The 17,686-nt window shown below is 65.7% G+C and overlaps 6 protein-coding genes across 6 annotated transcripts; 3 read left to right on the forward strand and 3 right to left on the reverse strand.

Annotated features, from left to right (window-relative positions):
• Nucleotides 1-4: 4 nt before the first annotated feature.
• On the reverse strand, nucleotides 5-2,118 carry CHLNCDRAFT_55513 (hypothetical protein; the record flags this gene model as incomplete). The annotated part of the gene is made up of 6 exons (XM_005842890.1): nucleotides 5-238; nucleotides 404-578; nucleotides 708-1,249; nucleotides 1,435-1,554; nucleotides 1,730-1,818; nucleotides 2,034-2,118. The coding sequence occupies 6 exons, from the start codon at nucleotides 2,116-2,118 to the stop codon at nucleotides 5-7; spliced, it is 1,245 nt and encodes a 414-aa protein (XP_005842952.1).
• A 2,232-nt stretch (nucleotides 2,119-4,350) lies between these two features.
• CHLNCDRAFT_59404 (hypothetical protein) lies at nucleotides 4,351-6,239 on the forward strand (the record flags this gene model as incomplete). The annotated part of the gene is made up of 5 exons (XM_005842859.1): nucleotides 4,351-4,645; nucleotides 4,842-4,965; nucleotides 5,057-5,145; nucleotides 5,808-5,931; nucleotides 6,036-6,239. Exons 1-5 carry the CDS (start codon nucleotides 4,401-4,403, stop codon nucleotides 6,237-6,239), a joined length of 786 nt encoding a protein of 261 aa, XP_005842921.1. The 5' UTR covers nucleotides 4,351-4,400.
• Nucleotides 6,240-6,435: 196 nt separating this feature from the next.
• On the reverse strand, nucleotides 6,436-8,191 carry CHLNCDRAFT_141763 (hypothetical protein; the record flags this gene model as incomplete). The annotated part of the gene is made up of 6 exons (XM_005842891.1): nucleotides 6,436-6,743; nucleotides 6,898-7,056; nucleotides 7,292-7,468; nucleotides 7,640-7,761; nucleotides 7,892-7,973; nucleotides 8,164-8,191. 6 exons carry the CDS (start codon nucleotides 8,189-8,191, stop codon nucleotides 6,436-6,438), a joined length of 876 nt encoding a protein of 291 aa, XP_005842953.1.
• Nucleotides 8,192-10,453: 2,262 nt separating this feature from the next.
• CHLNCDRAFT_59405 (hypothetical protein) lies at nucleotides 10,454-13,432 on the forward strand (the record flags this gene model as incomplete). Its single annotated transcript, XM_005842860.1, has 5 exons — nucleotides 10,454-10,618; nucleotides 10,759-10,860; nucleotides 11,067-11,197; nucleotides 11,362-12,207; nucleotides 12,422-13,432. Exons 1-5 carry the CDS (start codon nucleotides 10,534-10,536, stop codon nucleotides 13,430-13,432), a joined length of 2,175 nt encoding a protein of 724 aa, XP_005842922.1. The 5' UTR covers nucleotides 10,454-10,533.
• Nucleotides 13,433-14,568: 1,136 nt separating this feature from the next.
• CHLNCDRAFT_141766 (hypothetical protein) lies at nucleotides 14,569-16,032 on the reverse strand (the record flags this gene model as incomplete). Its single annotated transcript, XM_005842892.1, has 7 exons — nucleotides 14,569-14,612; nucleotides 14,787-14,888; nucleotides 15,094-15,163; nucleotides 15,291-15,371; nucleotides 15,480-15,574; nucleotides 15,755-15,849; nucleotides 15,983-16,032. 7 exons carry the CDS (start codon nucleotides 16,030-16,032, stop codon nucleotides 14,569-14,571), a joined length of 537 nt encoding a protein of 178 aa, XP_005842954.1.
• A 163-nt stretch (nucleotides 16,033-16,195) lies between these two features.
• On the forward strand, nucleotides 16,196-17,592 carry CHLNCDRAFT_141767 (hypothetical protein; the record flags this gene model as incomplete). Its single annotated transcript, XM_005842861.1, has 2 exons — nucleotides 16,196-16,292; nucleotides 16,409-17,592. 2 exons carry the CDS (start codon nucleotides 16,196-16,198, stop codon nucleotides 17,590-17,592), a joined length of 1,281 nt encoding a protein of 426 aa, XP_005842923.1.
• Between the last annotated feature and the right edge of the window lie 94 nt (nucleotides 17,593-17,686).

The raw sequence follows: 17,686 nt of genomic DNA on the forward strand, positions 1-17,686 counted from the left end.
TCGCTCAGACCTCCTGCCACTGGATGGCAGTGAGGTCGGGCACGCTGCCGCCCCAGAAGCGCTGCGCCGTGTAGTGCTCCAGGTCGATGAGTGTGCCGCCGTGGCGCTTGGCGTTCTTGGAGCAGCAGCCGTTGCAGTCTGAGTCGGAGCAGGTGTCCACCACCAGCGCTTCCATCACCTTGCCGGACTGCGGGTTGCGGATCCGCAGTGCCTTGTTCTTCCACTTGCTGTCCCACTCCTGCGGCGGCAGGGAGGGCGGGGCGGGATGAGCAGCAGGGACGTTTGCAATAAGCATGGTGCACGGCGCCACGGGCTGCGTCGCGGCAATGAGAAGCCAAGGGTGGCCTGGAGAGCTGCAGGCCAGCATGCAGGCGGGGCGCGGCGGGGAGGCCAGCAGGCACACCTTGCGGTTGCGAGACTCTGGCGCCCGGTAGAATGCCACAATGTTGTGCTCCTTCACCCAGCTCTTGGGCTTGTAACCCACCCCCGCAAACTGGCCCTCCCACTTGCAGCCGTTGTAGTCCTCGCACTCTGTCTGGTCGGCGCTCTTGCTGTGGCAGCACTCTGGGTACGAGGTGCTGCACGCAGGCGGCAAGGGCAATGGTAGCAGGCGGGCAGGAAGGTCATGAGGCACCGCACCCGGCTGCCTAGCCAGCCTTTGAAATACTGAGCCCATGCAGCGTCTGAGAAGTTGAGAGGGGCCTCACTAGTGGGTGGCGGTGGCGGTGTTCCAGCCCTTGGCAGAGCCAGAGGCCCAGCCGGAGCCGGAGCCGTTGGCCTGCACCTCGCCGTCCTCCTCGTCCTGCTCCTCCTGCTGGGGCTCGGCACTGCTCTCCTGGGCCAGGTCCCGGCCCACCCAGCTGGCAGGGGCAGGCTCGCGGTCCCAGTGGTGCAGCGGGGTGCAGAACTTGCCGTTGGCCTTCATGCAGCAGCTGGTGCCGTCGCCGTTGCTGCACTGGAAGCCCCAGGAGGCCAGGAAGAGGCTGGGACAGCGGCGGCGCCCGCCCAGGCAGTCGGTGGTCCAGTCTGTGAACTCCCCTGCCTGGCCATGGCCCTCGCGAATGGTCTCCTCTGGAGAGTCCAGCAAGGTGCGGCGGCTGCGGGTGGCGGGGGTGGCGGCAGCAGCGCCGCCGCTGCGGGAGCCGGGCCAGGTGGCGAAGAAGGAGGCTGAGGAGGAACAGTCGGCCCAGACCCAGCCCACGGACTGCGAGCCAGCAGCGGTGCCCTCGCCAGCGACCGCCTTGAAGGCCTGTGGAGCAGGAGAGTAGAGGTATGGCAGCATAGAGAGTAGAGGTATGGCAAGTAAGGTGCCTCGGGGCACGGTGGTGGAGGGTGAGGGCAGCCAGGGAATCCAAGAACCAGCCGCGAGTCGCGGCCCGCGACCAAGCCTTCTAGGCACAGCAGGCACAGCAGTGCAGTGCAACCCACACCCACCTCGCTGGACAAGTCTACCGCGCCAGCCCCGCACGCCACGCATCCGTCCACCACCTTGACGATGATGGGGCGCTCGCTGGGGCCCTTGACCCACATGCACCGCCCGCAGGCGTCGGGGGCCTGAGGGAAGGAGTGGCGGCACACAGGCACAGCAGGGGAGGAGCAGGATCAATGCCGGTTCTCAGTTGCTGGTGGGAGCCGCAGACGCCAGGACTAGGGCCTGCTGATGAGTGAAACATCAACAGCTGACGCTGGCTGGCGGCGCCGGTCAACACTGCACGGTGTGCCGGCCCACCAATTTCAGGTCGACAGCTGCGTAGAAGCGATCAAAGTACTCTGGGAGCTCGTCAATGCCACAGGCGTTGGTCGTTTCGTCAAAGAGCCCTGCAACCACAGACAATTGGCGCACGCTGGTTGGAGGGGCGGGCGGGCGTAGCAGCGGCGGGCACACCGATGGGTGGCAGGGTCTGACAGCCTGCCGCAGCAGTGCAGTGATGCAAAGGTGCCTAGCAGCAGAGCTGGAGAGTGAACTCTGAGGTTGGAATGCAGGGATGGACTGCGAGTTGATTGTTGAGGTAGGAGCAGGCCTGCGTGCCCACCGACTGGCAACCGACTGGCGCCGCAACCGACTGGCGCCGCACACACAAGCCCCCAGGCCCCAGCCAGCGCCCTCTGAATTACCATCGTAGCTGTTTGCGGTGCCGCTTTCGTGCATCCCCAGGGCGGCTGACACGAGCAGCAGGCAGCACAGTATCGTGACCCCCCCATGGGGGTGTGCCGGAGGCATGTCGAGGTGATGGCGTCCAGGCAGGTGCACAATTGGAAGTGCGGCGATGGATTTGGCGATTGTCAATGTCGGGAGCGAACAGGGCATCGAATTGCGACTGTGGGTGCCGGTCAAGCCGGGCCACGTGGCTTTTGGATGGCAGGCGGCGGGGCGGACAGAGATGCGTACTGCAAAGATTTGCGGCTGTCGGACCAGCCCACCGAAAGCCCAACAACTCACGTGCGAAGAGGGGACCACTTCACAGTTCTGAGTGGGGACCCGCCTTGCTCATCCCCATTCACCCGCCTGGGCGCTGGGGTGAATGTTGACTAGTGTACATGATGTCAACACGATGGAGGCAATGCAGGCGCTGGAGCCGCCACCTCGGGGCGCCGCCGCGGTCAACATGGCACCATTGCCATGTTGGTGAGGTCCACGAACACACGCCCACCTCAAGCAGCGCAGCTAGACAGTAACGTCTTCGTTCTTCACTCTTGTGCATTGGCTGGCGCACGTACTATAACTGCAGTTTGGGGTGGGGGGCATCTGGGACTATCGCCCAGATGTCGTTGGCGGCCGCGGGCATTGCCGCTGGCTGACACTTGCATCAAATGCCAAATCCACCTCAACTCTGACAGTGTGGAGTCGATCAAGTTGGATCAAGGTGCACGCCTGCAGCCCAGTTCTGGAGCATGTGCGGCACATGTGGCACCCCCCGTCAGTGGTCACCCCACCCCCCTCATCACCCCAGCCGGCGTCAGCCCAGGCCTCGGATGCGATCCAATTAGAAAAGCTCTCTATCTCTCAGAGCCGACTGCGCATGCTGGCCGAGCTGGTGCCAGCTGCGTGCTCAAAAATGGAAGAGGATGCGCTAGGTGCCGCAAGCGGGTCTAATGGGGTGCGGTCAGAGCGCCCTGGGAAACAGCGCGGGTACGCCACGGAAACGCACTTGGCGCCTCTGGCGCAGCATTTGATACTTTGCAAAGACTGCAGGAGCGGGCTGATCGGTACCCCGTCGGGGAGGTGCCCAAGAGGCTGCAGCAGCGGATGGACAAGGCGGGGGCGAAGTATGACGCTGCGGAACAAGTACTTCAAAGACGCGCGTGACGCTTTGGGTGCGCCGCTGCAGGCGCTGACGTGCTTGCCCAACACACTCATGTGCCCTGCAGTCACCATCCGTCCATGTGCTCTGCAGCGGAGGCAGAGCGTCAGGAGCGTTCGGCGGCGGCAGCGGCGGCGGCGCTGCCCCAGGCGCGGTTGCCACCGCCGCCAGTGCATGCACCTGCAGACACCTCTGGGCCACCAACGCCTTCAGCCCTCAGCCGTCGAAGAAGCTTACGACGGACCGCAGGTGGAGCATTCTGCATTTGCGAAGTTTGCCGCTCTCAGCGCCCCTGCCTTACCCACTTGCCAATGTTTGCCCTGCAGACAATGCCGATTTGGCCGCCCCACTGCTGGCTCGCCATGACGATTGAAATGTGACATGTGTGACACTATTCCTGCTACGGGCACCCTCTGCCTGCCACCGGTGATATCGTCAACTGTGCCGGTTGTTTGTGCCGTCTTCTGGTGCCGGCGCTGCTAGGCGCAGGTGCCAGCTCTTCGTTGGCATGCAGCTGATGACAAGTGAGTCTCAGACAGCATGTTGCGTAGCTCAGGGCTGGCATTCTCAAGTTTTTTTATACTTGCGTCGCCATTGGAACCATGTCCGCTGGCCTCAATTGTTGCCCGTCGTGCTTTTCTGCATTCCAATCACTCCATGTTGCACCCAATATGCTATACATGTATCGTTCTATTTTTTTACAGAGTCAATGGAAAGTTGAGAGGTCATTGGGGCAGTGGGTCAAGGGTGCGGTGCATTCGGTGCTGGATGGTATGCGGCAGCGGCACTCCGGCCGGGTGCAGCCAGGCGCATGCATAGGAGCATTCAAGGCATGTAGCGTGCCCATCGTCGACTGTATCTGGGCCAGCTGGATGTGCGGGGGGAGGCCAGTTTGAGGGCCCGCCACATCCGCTGAGGTGACTGCTGAGGAGGGGTTGTGCCCCCTTTTGTAGCCAGCGTGGCGCTCTGTTGCCCCTGTAGAAAGCAGCTTCCTCAAAGCGCGTTGGCGGTAGACCCCTGTCGCCCTCTTCTTCCCATCCTCTTCCTGAGATCATCGCACTGCTAGAGCCCGCTTGCACCGTGGTGCACTACGCCAACATGCGCGCCGTCTTGCCCCTGTTGGTGGTGCTGGTGCTGGCCAGCAGAGTGCAAGGTTTCTCAATTGGCGACGCGCTCGGGGACGTTGCGGACACTGTCACCGGCGCGGTGAGCGGCGCTGTGGACACCGTCTCCGACACTGCTGGAAACGTGGTCGACGGTGCAGCGAACCTTGGCGGCAATGTGGTTGATACAGTGGTGGATGCTGCGAATTCGGCTTGGGAAGGCGTGAAGGATGCCTATGAGTAAGTGTGGAGCCCTCATTGTGCAGCCCGCGCTCGCCCGCTGCCAATGCCGCCGCTACGGTCGCACCCCCGCTCACTTCCGCCGCGCACAACACCCGACTGGGCCCTTCCACTTCATTGCTCTCTTTTGTCTTCGGTGTTGAAGAGCCTGCATTATTTCTGTTAATTGCTCCTTGGCCCAACCTCCCTTGCGCAGGTGGGTCGAGTGCACGGCGGTGGACTTTACAGTCTTTGACATGGACCCATGCTGGGAGGCTCCCCCAAGCGACTTGTGCACTGAAGACTGCAAGGCCAACCTCCTGCAGCTGCCACAGGCCTGTGTGAGTGGCAAGCCGGCTGCGCGTTTCATGTTGCTTCCCATCACCCCGCCCAGCGATTTACACAAAACCCTAACCTGCGCTGCCCTTGCAGCTCGATCGCCTGGTGACCGGCATCTACAACTCCGGCAACGAAACGACCATCGACCGCGTGGAGAGCCAGATTGCGGCATGCAACATCACGTTCAACTTTATGGAGTCTGACTCTGCCCCTGCGCCCTCCCCTGCCTTTGCCCCCGTCCCCCTGCCCTAAAACTTGCCGTTTATGTACCCCAGCGTGACCCCACGACCCTTCCATTTGAACTCTGCCACTTTCCTGCCAGCGGGAACTGAGTGTGTAAAAAGCGACCATTACCCTTGCCTAATTTGCCTTTGGGAGGTGGATTGGTTGTGAGATGGTGCCTTTTCGCGATTTGCAGTGCGCCGTCCTGCCGCCGCCGGCAAGCGGTACACGCGGCTAGACGAGAGAAGCGCTAGATCCCACCAACTGGCGCTCAGTCTGACCTTTCGCTTGACATTCATTCACGCCATGAACCGCACAGCTATCTGTCTGCTGCTGCTGGCCCTTGTAGCTGGCGTCCCCGCAGCCAGCGGCAACAGCATCACGGAGAGCCTCGGTGATGTATGGGAATCGGTCAGTGGAGCTTTGCGAGATGCATTCAGCACGGTTGTTGCCACCGTTAAGGATGCCGCCGAGTGAGTTTGGCCGAGCTGCAGTGAGACTCTGAGCACTGGATCCACCCCTAGCCACCCACCAATTGTGCAGCAAGCAGCAGCTGCACACACCGCCACCACCCGCCGCCACCCGCTGGTCGGCCCTGCCTTCCGCGTACCCTCCACTGCAGGTGGACGGAGTGTACAGCAGTCAACTGGGCGACGTTCGACATGGGGCCCTGCGAGAACGCGGCCGAGGACAACTTGTGCCCGGAAGACTGCCAGGCGCAACTGCAGAAGCTGCCGCAAGCCTGCGTGAGTGGGGGTGGCCGGCTTGATTGCTGCCCTGGGCAGGCTGCCGATTGAATTCCAATGCCGACGTGTCTTCCGCCACCACCCGCCACGCTTGCTGCATGCAGCTCGACAGACTGGTGACGCAAATTGGCAGCCAGGGAAACGAGACGATCAGCGAGCGCCTGGAGGCTCAGATAGAGGCCTGCGGCATGAATTTCACGCTGCTGTCCACCAATGGCAGCCCACGGGCTTCTGCCTATGGCAGCCTGGTGGTGCCCCTGGTCGTGCTGCTGGCGAGCATGCTTCTGCTGGGGTTGCTGGGGCCGTGAAGTGCAAGGCTCCAAGTGTATTGTAAGGGGATTGTTTTATTTAACCTATTTTTATCTTTTGGATTTAGCCTGTTTTTCATTTGAACCGCAACCTGTTTTTTCTTCCTGGTTGTCAACCTGTAATGTGACACGTGACCATTTTGCTTGGGAGGGTTTACAGCACGACACAGCAAAACCACGCATGCAAGTGTTGTGCTTATGGCTCCATATCTGCATCCTTGCGGCTGCGCCGCTTGGCCATTGGGTTGGTCACAGTGGGACCAGTGGCCTTCCTGCCCCGCTTTGCCTTCGGCGGCGGCGGCGGGAGCGCTGCCGCTTCTGCCTCTGCTGCTGCGGCTGCCTCCAAGTCGGCTGCGGCCATTGCCTCCAAGTCGGCGGTCGCCTGCGCCGCCGCGGCCTCTTCTGCCTGCTGCTGCTCCTTCTCCTCCTGCTCCTCCTCCCTCCGCTTCTGCTCCTCAAACCGTGCATCCGCCTCCTGCTGCAGCTTCCGATGCTCCGGCAGACCTGCGAGCACCAGATGCAGCGCAGGCTGAGGCCCAGCTCGGGAGGATGCAGGCAGGCAGGGAAACCATACCTCCAAAGGCAGGATCCTGCGTGCGCCTGCCCTCGTCCATCCGCAGCCTGCATCCCCACAGCCCACCCCCACAGTCCCCCTCACCTGCTCGTATGTCTGCCATGTTGGCTGCAGCCGCCGCCCACTTCTCCTGCACATCCTCCACCGACTCAACCCACTCCTTCATGCGAACCCTGCACCGCGTCAGCTTGCGGTCGACATCCCCATACACCACCAACTGCCCGGCAAACTCAAACCACCCGCCTGCAGGGCGGGGCGGGGGCGGGGAAGGCCCCAAGGGAGGGCCGGTTCGGTGGGGCGGGCCAAGGCAGGATGGGGAAGCGGCCCAGCAGGGAAGCCCCGGACAGAGCCCCTGCTCCTGCGAGGGCTGGTGCAGGGTGCCGGTCCAGGCCTTTTCTAATCTGCAAAGCTAGCCTCCGCCCCTAGCTTGCCCGCCCGCCCTGCTGCCCGCCCGCCCGCGCATGCACATGCCACTCACGGGGCAGCAGGTAGGAGACGCGCAGCGTGACGAGCGTGGCGGCGCTGCCCTCCTCTTCTTGGAACAGCACCGCCGCCACCAGCGGCGCCCCGTCCTCGGGCTCCTCCACAAAGTACTTGTCTCGCTCAGCCTGGGTGCGCCTCAGGGCCACGTACAGCTCCAGCCAGGGGGTCATGGCTGCGGTGAGGCAGGGGAGAGGCAGGGGGGGGGTTCAGGATCAGTGGGGCCCAACAGAACTGCAGGGGGCGTGCTTGCTGCCTGGGCCCAACACAGCTGCTAACCAGCCCGCCCAGCAGGGTGGCTGTTCTGTGTGCAGCATGCGCGGCAATGCGGCAGACGCAAACTCACCCCAGCGGTACCAGAGGTTGAGCGCGCACACATCGTCGTCCCCCTCCTTGAACCCCACCTCCTCAATCATGCCAAACCACTCGGGCCAGTTGAGCCGGTTCTCCCACAGCGCATACACCTCACTGCAGGGCGGCGGGGGAGGCACAGGGTGCGAGGAGCTGAGCGGGTGGTCGCGCCCAGCCCGCGGAGGGCAATCCCTCTGTGCGCCCCTGCGCTGCTGCCACCGTGCCCGAGCCCCTCATGCGGCCCCACCTGATGGGTCGCTCCACGCGCGCCACCAGCTCATGCTTGAGCTGGATGTCGGTGAAGTCGATGAACTCGTACGGCGTGTAGCCTGGGGTGTGTGTATGGGAGGGGGTGGGGTGGAATCCGGGGGGGTATTGTGAGGGTGAAGGGATAGGGCCGGAGGGCAAGCGCGCCAAGTGGGCAGGCAAGCTGGGCCGGCGACGAGATGCATGCGACAGGCGGAATGACGAGGCGTGGGCAACCGTCGGTGGCGGTGACCCATAGCCGGACGCGCCCACCTGCTTTGCCCTCGATGCCGTCGGGCATGCCGGTGGTATAGAGATCCTTGCTCAACATGCCAATCTCCCCAGGGCCGATAGGCTCCCCCCACGCATCATATTGCTGCTCTTCTTGAGCCGCCGCCGCCGACAGCGTGCTGCGGCGTCGCCGCTGCCACGTGGGCTGCCGCGACGCCCTGCAGATCCAGGCAGTGTCAGCGGAGCACGATCGGTAGGCAGCTTGCAGCGGCACTGTCCCCAGCAGCACAAGACAGGCCTGCCTGACGGGAGTTGCGGTGGCGGCGGCATTGCAGCCCAGCCCATTGCGACCAGCACCAACATGCATGGGGCAGCGGGACAGGCCCACGACACCCTGCCTCACCTGCTGCTTCTCTCCGTCCAGCTACATGCGCGGTGGGTTGCTTGGGCGGCAGCAGGGATAATGCAGGGCCTCACGGCTGCACCGCTGTGAGCGCCGATGGCCTGCATGTCGCCCGTCGTGAGGGTGCTGTCGTGAGGGTGTTGCTGTCGCCGGAGAAGCGCGGCGCCGCCAATCGGACCAGGGGCGGCTCAAAGACAGCGCTGGCCTGTTCACCGTCACGAATATCGTGCAGCTAGAGAGAGTCGCAGCTGATGTATCTCGATGGAGGCTCTGTCCAACATTGTCTCCCTGTGGACGCCACGCGTGCGCCCGCCGCCTACCGGGCCGCATGTCTAGCGCACCCATGGGCACGTTTCTATGTCACACATGAAAATTGGCTGCAGCTGGTGGTGGTCAGCAGTCTGTCAGGGGAAGGAGGGGAAAGCGCGAGCAAGGGGAAACAAGGAAGAGGAGCAGTAGAAAGCGGCGCCAAATATGGTGTGCAAAACGGCCAGGAAAGGAGCTGGACCAGCTGCCTAGAATCCTCCAAACCCTCGGCGTCCAACCTGCAGCAGCGACGGCAGACAGCCATGTGAGGAGCAGCGGCATGGAGTGGGTGGACCAGCTGCTGAACCCAGGGAACAGGCACGACCGCCAGCAGCACCTGGACATGGCAATGCAGTGTTGCACAGCTCACAGCAAGGACAGCCCACTAGCGAGGCTCACCCGCTGGCCCTGCTGCCCGCCGCCCAGCAGCTTGCCCAAGGCGTCGCCAATGTTGGAAAACGCCTGCTCAATGTTATAGCGCCAGTCCGCGGGCAGCGGCCGCAGCACTGCCTCGGCAAATCCTGACCAGGGCTGCAGGCAGGAGAGAGCCAGGGAGTTGGTGCTTGCAGGGCGGCCAGGCTCATGGCACCAGGCTCCTACACCAGCAGCAATCACGCCACTCACGTGGCTCCCCGTCTGGCTCAGCTCCTGCGGCGACTTGCTGCTGAGCGAGTGCTGGAAGCCCCCGGACGAAATCTGCCGGGTCTTCTTCTTGCAACTCTCCTCGCTCTTCCTAGCCAGCTTGGGCTGCTTGTTCGACTTGCTGCGCGGGAGGACGGCAGACATGGTGGGGCAGCCTGCAGCAAACATAGTTTAGGCGGCGGCGGTCGGCGGTGGGCGGGGTGGCAGGGCGCCAGTCGGCAGGAGGGTGGAGGGCTGCATCGGCCCATGGAACTACCAGCACTGCCTCAGGCAGCTTGTACAGCTCGGCACCGACCTTCCCGCTTACGAAGCGTCTGCGTGCCCTCGAAGTCGACGGCGATTTCGCTCCTGGCAGGCTCGCAGCAAGGATAGAGCACCAGTTCAAGCTCCTGGAGGGTGAGGAAGCGTGGATGTCAACGATTGCGCATCCTCAAAGCGCTTGGTGGCGGTCGCCGCTGACGGGGCGCATCCATGCCACATGGTGGACCCACCAGTGGCTGCGCAACATGCCTGCAACCCATGGCCTGCCTGTGGGGCAATGCAAATGGTGCCTCGATTCCTCAAGAGGAGTGGCTGTTCCATGCCTTTGTCCTCTCCCCGTCCACTCAACAGAATACTGCCGCAGCAATAATACCGCCTAGATGATACCTTTCGCGGTCATTTTGGCTGGCTGTGGGCCGGTTGCAATATTCTGCCTGCCAGATATCGATGGTTTCTCTGCAGCATTGGAGTTGTCGACAGGCAGGCACCAAGACTGACTGCTCCCCGCTCCCTCACCGCCGCCGGCCACCGCTCGCGGCCACACCCCAACGGAAGCAGCGCCCGCCGCCGTGGCCCACGGCCTTGCCCTCCTGAACGCCAATTCCCATGCAAAGTTGAGACTCTTTGGGGATCTGAGCGGTCAGGTTGATGACACGAGCACCCCCATGCCAGCGGGGTCCCCTTGAGTATCTACTCCTCGCGTCCATCCTCCCGAGGCATCAAAAGCACAGGAGGCAAGCAGTCCCACACACGCACACAGCCCGCCTGCAAGGAAGCCTAGGCGCGTGCCTGCCGGCTGGATGGGGGAGGAGGCCCCACCCCTTGCGGTGCAACCCGTGCAACCGCAAGGCGCGTCGCTGGATGAGAAGAAGCAGGAGGTCATAGGTGGGCCAGGAGCTGCCCCTCCGCACCCCCACCTCTCTGAGCAGCGACCGACCGCCTGCGCTCTGCCAGCCCACCAGGGCATCGTGGCCGAGCTGCAGCAAGCTAAGCCTGCCTCCCCCGCCTCACTGCGTCCCCCACAGAGCGCTCGTTCTTTGGGCCCAATAAACAGTATGTGCGCTGGGACTGTGGGCTCCATGAGCTCTTTGAGGAGGCTGTGGACGAGCTGGGAGGCGCGCACGCTGGTGGGTGCGGGCCTGGGGCGGCGGCCGCTGGTTGCCACGGCCGTCGTACCGCTGCCACTAGCGACAGCAGGCATTTTCGCCGGCCACGGTGGCGAGAAGCCTTGGTGTGGTGCAGCCAGCGCAGCAGCATGCAGACTCGCCAGCCAGCGCCGCCAGACAGGTGCATGTTTTGCCAACCGTTTGTCCTCCGCATATGTTGCGTGCAGCCAAGCCCGCCAACATTCGAGACAGGATGGGCATCGCGTTGCTGACCACCGCGCAAGTGAAGAGCCACTTGCAGAAGCACCGCATCCGCGTGGTGGCGGAGAACGGCAGCAAGGATGCCACCGAGGCGCAGGTGGGCCTCCCTAGACCTCCTCAGGCCCTCTTGATGGCTTGCGGTGGTGGCCAGCCACTGCGTGCACCTGCATCCAGCCAGCGGTCTAGCAAGAGAGCCTTCCTCTCTCGTCTGCCCAACTCGCACCCGTTGAGCCCTTGCCTCGCGCGCCTCCCTCCTGGCAGGCCCGCGCCGCCGCCAAGCTGCTTGAGCGGCAGAAGCGGCAGGCTGACAGCGGCATGGTGCCCCCCCGGCCGCGCGGGCTGGTGCCCATCCGCGGCAGCCGGCAGATGAGCGGCGGGCTGGGGCTGGGCGGCGCAGCCGCCGCAGCCGCAGCAGCAGCAGCGGCAGGTGGTGGCGATGCCAGCAAGCGGCCCAAGCGGCGCGCTCGCAAGCGGCGCGCCTATGACGACAGCTTCTCCAGCAGCGGCGATGATGAGGAGTATGGGGGCTACGGGCTGGCGCAGTGGGAGGAGGAGGAGCTGGCGGCGGAGGCTGAGGGCGAGGAAGAGCTGCGCCTGGCCAGGCGGCCCCGCCGCGCCCGCCGCAGCGGCTTTGACAGCGACCGAGGCGAGACCGACGGCGAGGGCCTGTCGGCGGGCACCACCACGGCCAGCCCCGGCGGCGGGCCGGGGGGCGGGCTGGAGGTTGAGGCGCTGCCGTTTGCGGAGCTGTCGCGCATGCTGACCGCGGAGGGCGTCAACGTCGACCCCGCCACCCTGGCAGGGCTGACGCAGCGCCGCGCGACGTTTGTGGCGGCGGCCGCCGCCGCCGCAGGGCTGCCGCCGCCTACCTCCGTGCCGCCCCCGCTGCTGCCCATGCCGGCGGGCCCCGGCATGCCCCTGTACCAGAGCAGCGCCGAGCCGGCCTCCACACACCTGCCGCCCTTCTTCCCGCCCAACGGCGGCGCCGGCGCCGGCGGCAGCATTTCGGTGGATGGCGCTGTGGCCACGCTCAACCGGCAGGTGCAGCTGGAGCATGCGCTGCTGGAGCAGTCGATGTGGGTGCAGAAGCTGGCGGCGGAGGTGCAGGTGCGTGGGGCGGTGCGCTGGAGGCGAGCAGGCGGCAGGGGCTGGGGGCAGGTGGTGGGGTGGGGTGGCAGACCTGCGCACCCCGCAGACCAGCCGAAGCCTTGGATATGACTTGCGCCAGCTGCGCCTGGCGCTGCCGTCCTGCCCACCTCTAACCTTCCTCTCGCCAACACACCCCCGCCCTCTCGCTTCCCTTGCGCCCGTCCTTCCGCAGGAGCTGCGCAACCGGCAGCGCCTGGGCCTGCCGCCGCCGCCGCCCGACGCCGCGGCGCTGTCCTCGCCGTTTGCGGTGATGTCGCAGGCTGCCTTCCCGGGCGCGGCAGAGCCGTCGCCGCCGGGGCCCGCAGGCCTCACGCTGCCGCCGCCGCCGCCGCCGCCGCAGCAGCAGCAGCAGGCGTTCCATGCGCAGCTGCATCCGCAGCAGCAGCAGCAGCAGCAGCAGCAGCAGCAGCAGCAATCTTCAGGCAACCTGGCCACGTGCGACAGCACCCTGCTGCGCCTGCTGAGCAGCACACTGGGCGGCCAGGTGCCGGGGCTGTCCAAGCAGGAGGCCTCGGATGCGGCGGTCGCGCTGCTGCAGGGCATTGAGGCGGCGGGGGCGGAGCGTGCGGCGGCCGACCACGCCGCCAGCCAGCAGGCGGCCAGGCAGGCAGAGGCGGCGTCTGCGGCCAACGCCGCCGCCAGCCTGATGACGTGCGACAGCGGCCTGCTGCGCATGCTGAGCCAGTCGTTGCACGAGGCGGCCTGGCAGCAGCAGCCCGCAGACGGCGCGGCGGCGTCAAGCAACGATGCAGCCGTGCAGGCGGTGGCCGCGGCGGCAGCCCGCCTGGCCGCCGAGGCTGGCGAGGGGTCGCTGGGCTCAACACTGGCGGCAGCAGCTGCGGCAGCGGCCGCGGCGGCCTCGCCCTTTGGCGCTGCCGCGGGGCAGGCGCTGCCACCGCCGCCCTCGCTGCCGCCGACGCTGCCGCCGCCAAACCTGGCGCTGGGCGGCGGCCGGCCGCCGCCGCCGCTGCCGCAGGGGCTGGGGCTGGGGCTGCCGCCGCCGCTGCCGGGGGCCTCTGGCAACCGGCAGGCCTCGCTGGATGTGTTCAACAATGGGCTGCTGGCGCTGGGGCTGGCGGGTGCCTCCTCAGCCTCCCAGCCCAGGGCCCTCTCCACCGCCGAGTTCCTGCGCCTCTGCTCCCTGCCCGGCGCCGCCGACCTGCTGCCGCCCGCCGACCCCTGAGCTGCCGGCCCTCGCGGCTCGGCATCGCTGTACCGCCCCCCTGCTCGCGGGGGCCCATTAGTGTTCATGATCCCTGTACCCCCTACACGCCACCTACATCTCCACCACTCCCTGCCCTTTGCAAAGCGCCAACCCCGCCCTCTGCTCGTTCCTACCACATGACCACCCCGCCTGACGCGGTGCATCCCTCAAGACTCAAACTGCCAATTTCTTCTTTCATCTTTCTCCAGTGCCTTTCCAACTTCTTCTGTCGCTTTCAGCCCTACTGGCTCTGGGTTTAAAATTTTAACGTGGTGATGATGAAAGGGAGTGGCATCAATCAGTTGCATGAAAAGGGGGCAGCGCAAGGCGTGCATGAATGGCGTCCCGGTGCGGGCAGGTCAGTCGTTGAGCAAGGGCGGAACATTTCTCGTCCCCAAGAAAACCGGTGGCACCAGGACAAATCGAGTAGTACACAGCGCGCCTCGCTGTTTTGGGGGGAGAAGGGAGCGGGGCTCTGGCGCAGGGGGGGAGGGCCTTGGGGCAAATGCAGGGGGCACAGAGACATCAATGGAGCAATTAAAACCAACCGAGGGCCGGGGAACAAGAGGCTGTGGTTCAGTATGTAGAGGGCACTGGTGCTGCGCAGCGCAGCCGACAGCAGGGGAGAAAAAGGGAGGCACGCAAGAAAAAACCACCAACTGAAAAGAACAACTGCAATCAATCCGTACTGAGGAGCAGCTTGAGGAGGGGGAGGGGCAGGCAGCCTGTGCGGCTGGAGGAGAAAGAGAGGGATGGCATTATTGCTGGCGATCAAGCCAGGGGTGCAATAGATCGACGGGTAACGGCTGGGTAGCAAAGCACGGCTGGAAAGGGAGACAAGGGCACTGCCTAGTACGAGGTGCTGGCTGGGTGCTAACGTCAGAAGGGTCAGGGGGCAAAGGATTGCCGGCAGGGAGGAGGGGTGCGAAGGTCACTCTTGACAGGCGGGAAGAGGCGCGGAGATCTGCGGGGGCGGGGACAATACTGGCGAGGGGGACGCATGTAGTAATACAGGCTGGGCGATGGTCTTCTCTGGATAAGCGGGTGGGGTGGGATGGGATGGGGCAGGGGCCCAGCAGATGAACTCTGCTGTTGCCACCTCAGCTGGGGCCACCTCAGCGCCAGGCCTCAATCTGCACCACCTCCAGGCAGTTGGCATCTGCATAGCAGCAGGCGGCAGGGCGGTGGCACGACACGGCCGTGTGAGCATGCATCGCAATGGCGAGCAGGAGTCGGCGGGGCAACAGTGCTGAGCCGCTCCTTGCGCCCCACGCGCCTAGCCGTGCAACAGGGACAAGTCGCCAGGGACACAGCACAGCAGCGCGGCGCTCACCGGGGTCGCGGAAGAAGATGGCGGGCCGGCCGCTCATGGAGCGAGTGTACTCCACCCCCGCCTCCTTCAGCCGCGCCTCCAGAGGCTCAATGTCCTCCACGCCTGCGGCAGGAGACACGACGGGAGGCGCAGCGCGGGCGAGCAGCAGGTGAGCAGCCAGTCGCATGATGACGGTGAGTGGCACCACGGCGCAGGGTTGGGGTCCGGGGGCTGGGCAAGGCAGCACCGGTTGGCAGAACAGGGCAAGCGATGCTGCAGCAGAGGCATGCAGGCCACGCCGGGCATGCGGGCGGCAGCGGCGGCTCACCCACGCAGGTGTGGCGGTCGCGGCCGCCGTGCGTGGGGCGCCCCTCCTGCGGGTCGGGATTGGGCAGCTCCTGCAGGGGGCCGGGCAGCAGGGAGCAGGCTGGCGGTTGAGCAGCCATCTGGGTGCGCGGCGGGGGCAGCAGCTTGCACGAGACTGGAGTTGCTGAGTAGTGGCCGGCCCCAAATGTGCTGTCTCACCATGAGGTGAATCATCTCCGGCCCGATCCACAGCCAGGCGCCGCGGTAGGGCAGCTTCTCGTGCGGGCGGTCGGGGTTGACCTGCAACAAACACCAGCAGCATGCTCAAGCGTGCCCGGGGAGGTGGTGCACAGGACACAGCGGCGCCTGCCACCCGCCGCCAGCCTGGCCAGCCGCTGCCACCCGCACCTCCAGCCCCAGCACGCCACAGTAGAAGTCCAGGGAGCGCTCCAGGCTCTGGCACAGCAGCGCGATGTGGTGCACGCCATGGAACAGGATGCGGCCTGCAAGCCCAGGTGCAAAGCATTTGTGACCTTGTGGCAGGACCTACAATGGGGCAGGCCCAGCCCAAGAAAAACAATGCAGGAATGGCAGGGGAGCTGCCTGCTGCGGGTCGGAGCTTTCTGTCGTCGCGGGGCAGGGGGGCCGGCGGCAGCGATAGAGTGGTAGGGTTCTTTGCGCACCCTTGGTGGCGTTTTGGGCCTGGCGCTTCAGGCCATAGGGCCCATCCACGCCGGTGAGAGCGGGGGAGGAGGTGTAGACGCGAGACGCCTGCTTGCTCAAAACTGGGCGGCACAGCACCCGGCTCGTCCGGCGGTGGGAAGGCCTGCAACCAAGCCACGTCGGGCGCCGTAAGCAAGTGTTCCGGGCAGTGGCACCCCGCCGCCTCTTCCCGCCGCAAGTCGCCGCACCTGGTTGCGTTGACGCTGAGCACCGAATTGGAGGCTGCCACGGCCTGCATAGCGTGGTGCGCGGCGACTCGGAACCAAGGCAAGTGGAGCACCGCGCAGGTCTCGGCTGGGTGGCTCTGGAAGCAGATCGGGTGGCTGACCTGGCGCCAGAGTGCACCCGAGCTTTCCTCGCTCCTGTTCATTTCATTGCTGCCTCAATTCGGTGTCGGGGACATGAACGCTGTCGCACGGGGCCTGGCCGGTGGGACCGCCTGCTCGCTACCAGCTCGGCTGCTGGCGTTTGCCGTGTTCCTGGGCGTATATGCCGGAGGTACGCCATCAGGCAGCCTGATGTGCATCGCGCCTGGCTCTGCAGCACGCGCCGTGTGATCACTTTGCCATTTCAGGTTGCCCAAAGCCCTCCTTGCTGCTGCTCCACCCCTGCAGGCGTGTACCACGCCTGGCATGCGCTGGCGATCCAGCGGCACGCGCTGCCAGCAGCAACAGCGCGGCAGCTTGGGGCAGCTCTGGCGCCGCCGCCACCGGCCGCTGCGGCGGCAGCGGCGAGCGCCGCCAGCACCTTGTGCGGCCCCACCATTCGCGTCCACTGCACGCTGCTGCCCGGAGAGCCTGAGCAGCATGGCCAGCTGGCAGTGGACCTGCAGACTCTGGCGGCGCGGCATCTGCAGCCGGCGCTGAGCCAACTGGCACCGGCCCGCGTGGGCAGCAATGTGCTGCTCTACCCGCCGCGCCTGCCCGCGCAGCAGCTGCGCTGGGACGAGCAGCGGCAGGCGCACGTGCTAGCCGCGGCGGCGGCGGCATCCTGGGCCCAGCGCATGCAGCAGCTGGCATGGTCTGCCGTCCAGGCGCACGCCGACAGCAGCCTGGAGCTGGCGGCAGCGGCGGTGCTCCTGTATGTGCCTCCGCCAGCACACCTGCCGCTCCTGCTGGAGCTTGGCGGTGGCGACGCCAGTGCCAGTATGCAACTCCCAGACAGCAGCCTGCTGCTCATAGTAAACCATAACGGCAGCGGTGACAGCAGCGGCAACGGCAGCTGCGGCAGCATCACAGGTCCCCATGCCAGCCAAGAGGAGCAGCTGGCCGGTGCCATCCTGTCCTGGCTGCTGCAGCCGCTGGCGGCGAGCAGCGGCGGTGGCAGCGGCGCCACCTCCTCCCCCGACACCCTGCAGCAGCTGCGCCGCAGCCTGACCGCGGCGTGTGCAGCCGAGGCGGCGGTGGCGCTTCAGCGGTTTGTCGGGGCCGCCGAGGCGGCTCCTGACCAGCCAGTGACGGCTGCCATGGCCAGCCGAGCCGCCGAGGTGGTGCAGCTGCTGAAGGCGGTGGCAGCCCAGCAGCAGGAGGAGCAGGCGGCGGAGGCGGGCCAGGGTGCGGCCACCCAAGGCCTGGCGGCTGCCAGAGGCGCCTGGGCTGCCGCCCACCAGTTGCTGCATGACCCGGGGACGGGCGCGAGCCAGGCGTTCCCGCCAGAGCACACGCTGGCGGTGCTGCTGCCGCTGGCGCTGCCGGTGTCGCTGGTGCTGGTGCAGGCAGCGGGCCGCGAGGCGGCGGCGTGGCGGAAGCGGCGTGCGGCTGAGCAGGCAGCGGCGGAAGCACACGGCAAAGCAGACTGATGTGGACTGCTTGATTGGGCCGCTTGATTGGGTGTTACCAGCCAGCGGGAAGAATCGCTGAAGCACAGTGCAATAGCACAAAGTTGAATTGGAA

The sequence above is a fragment of the Chlorella variabilis genome (assembly GCF_000147415.1).
Source record: "Chlorella variabilis unplaced genomic scaffold CHLNCscaffold_38, whole genome shotgun sequence".
Taxonomy (NCBI): domain Eukaryota; kingdom Viridiplantae; phylum Chlorophyta; class Trebouxiophyceae; order Chlorellales; family Chlorellaceae; genus Chlorella; species Chlorella variabilis.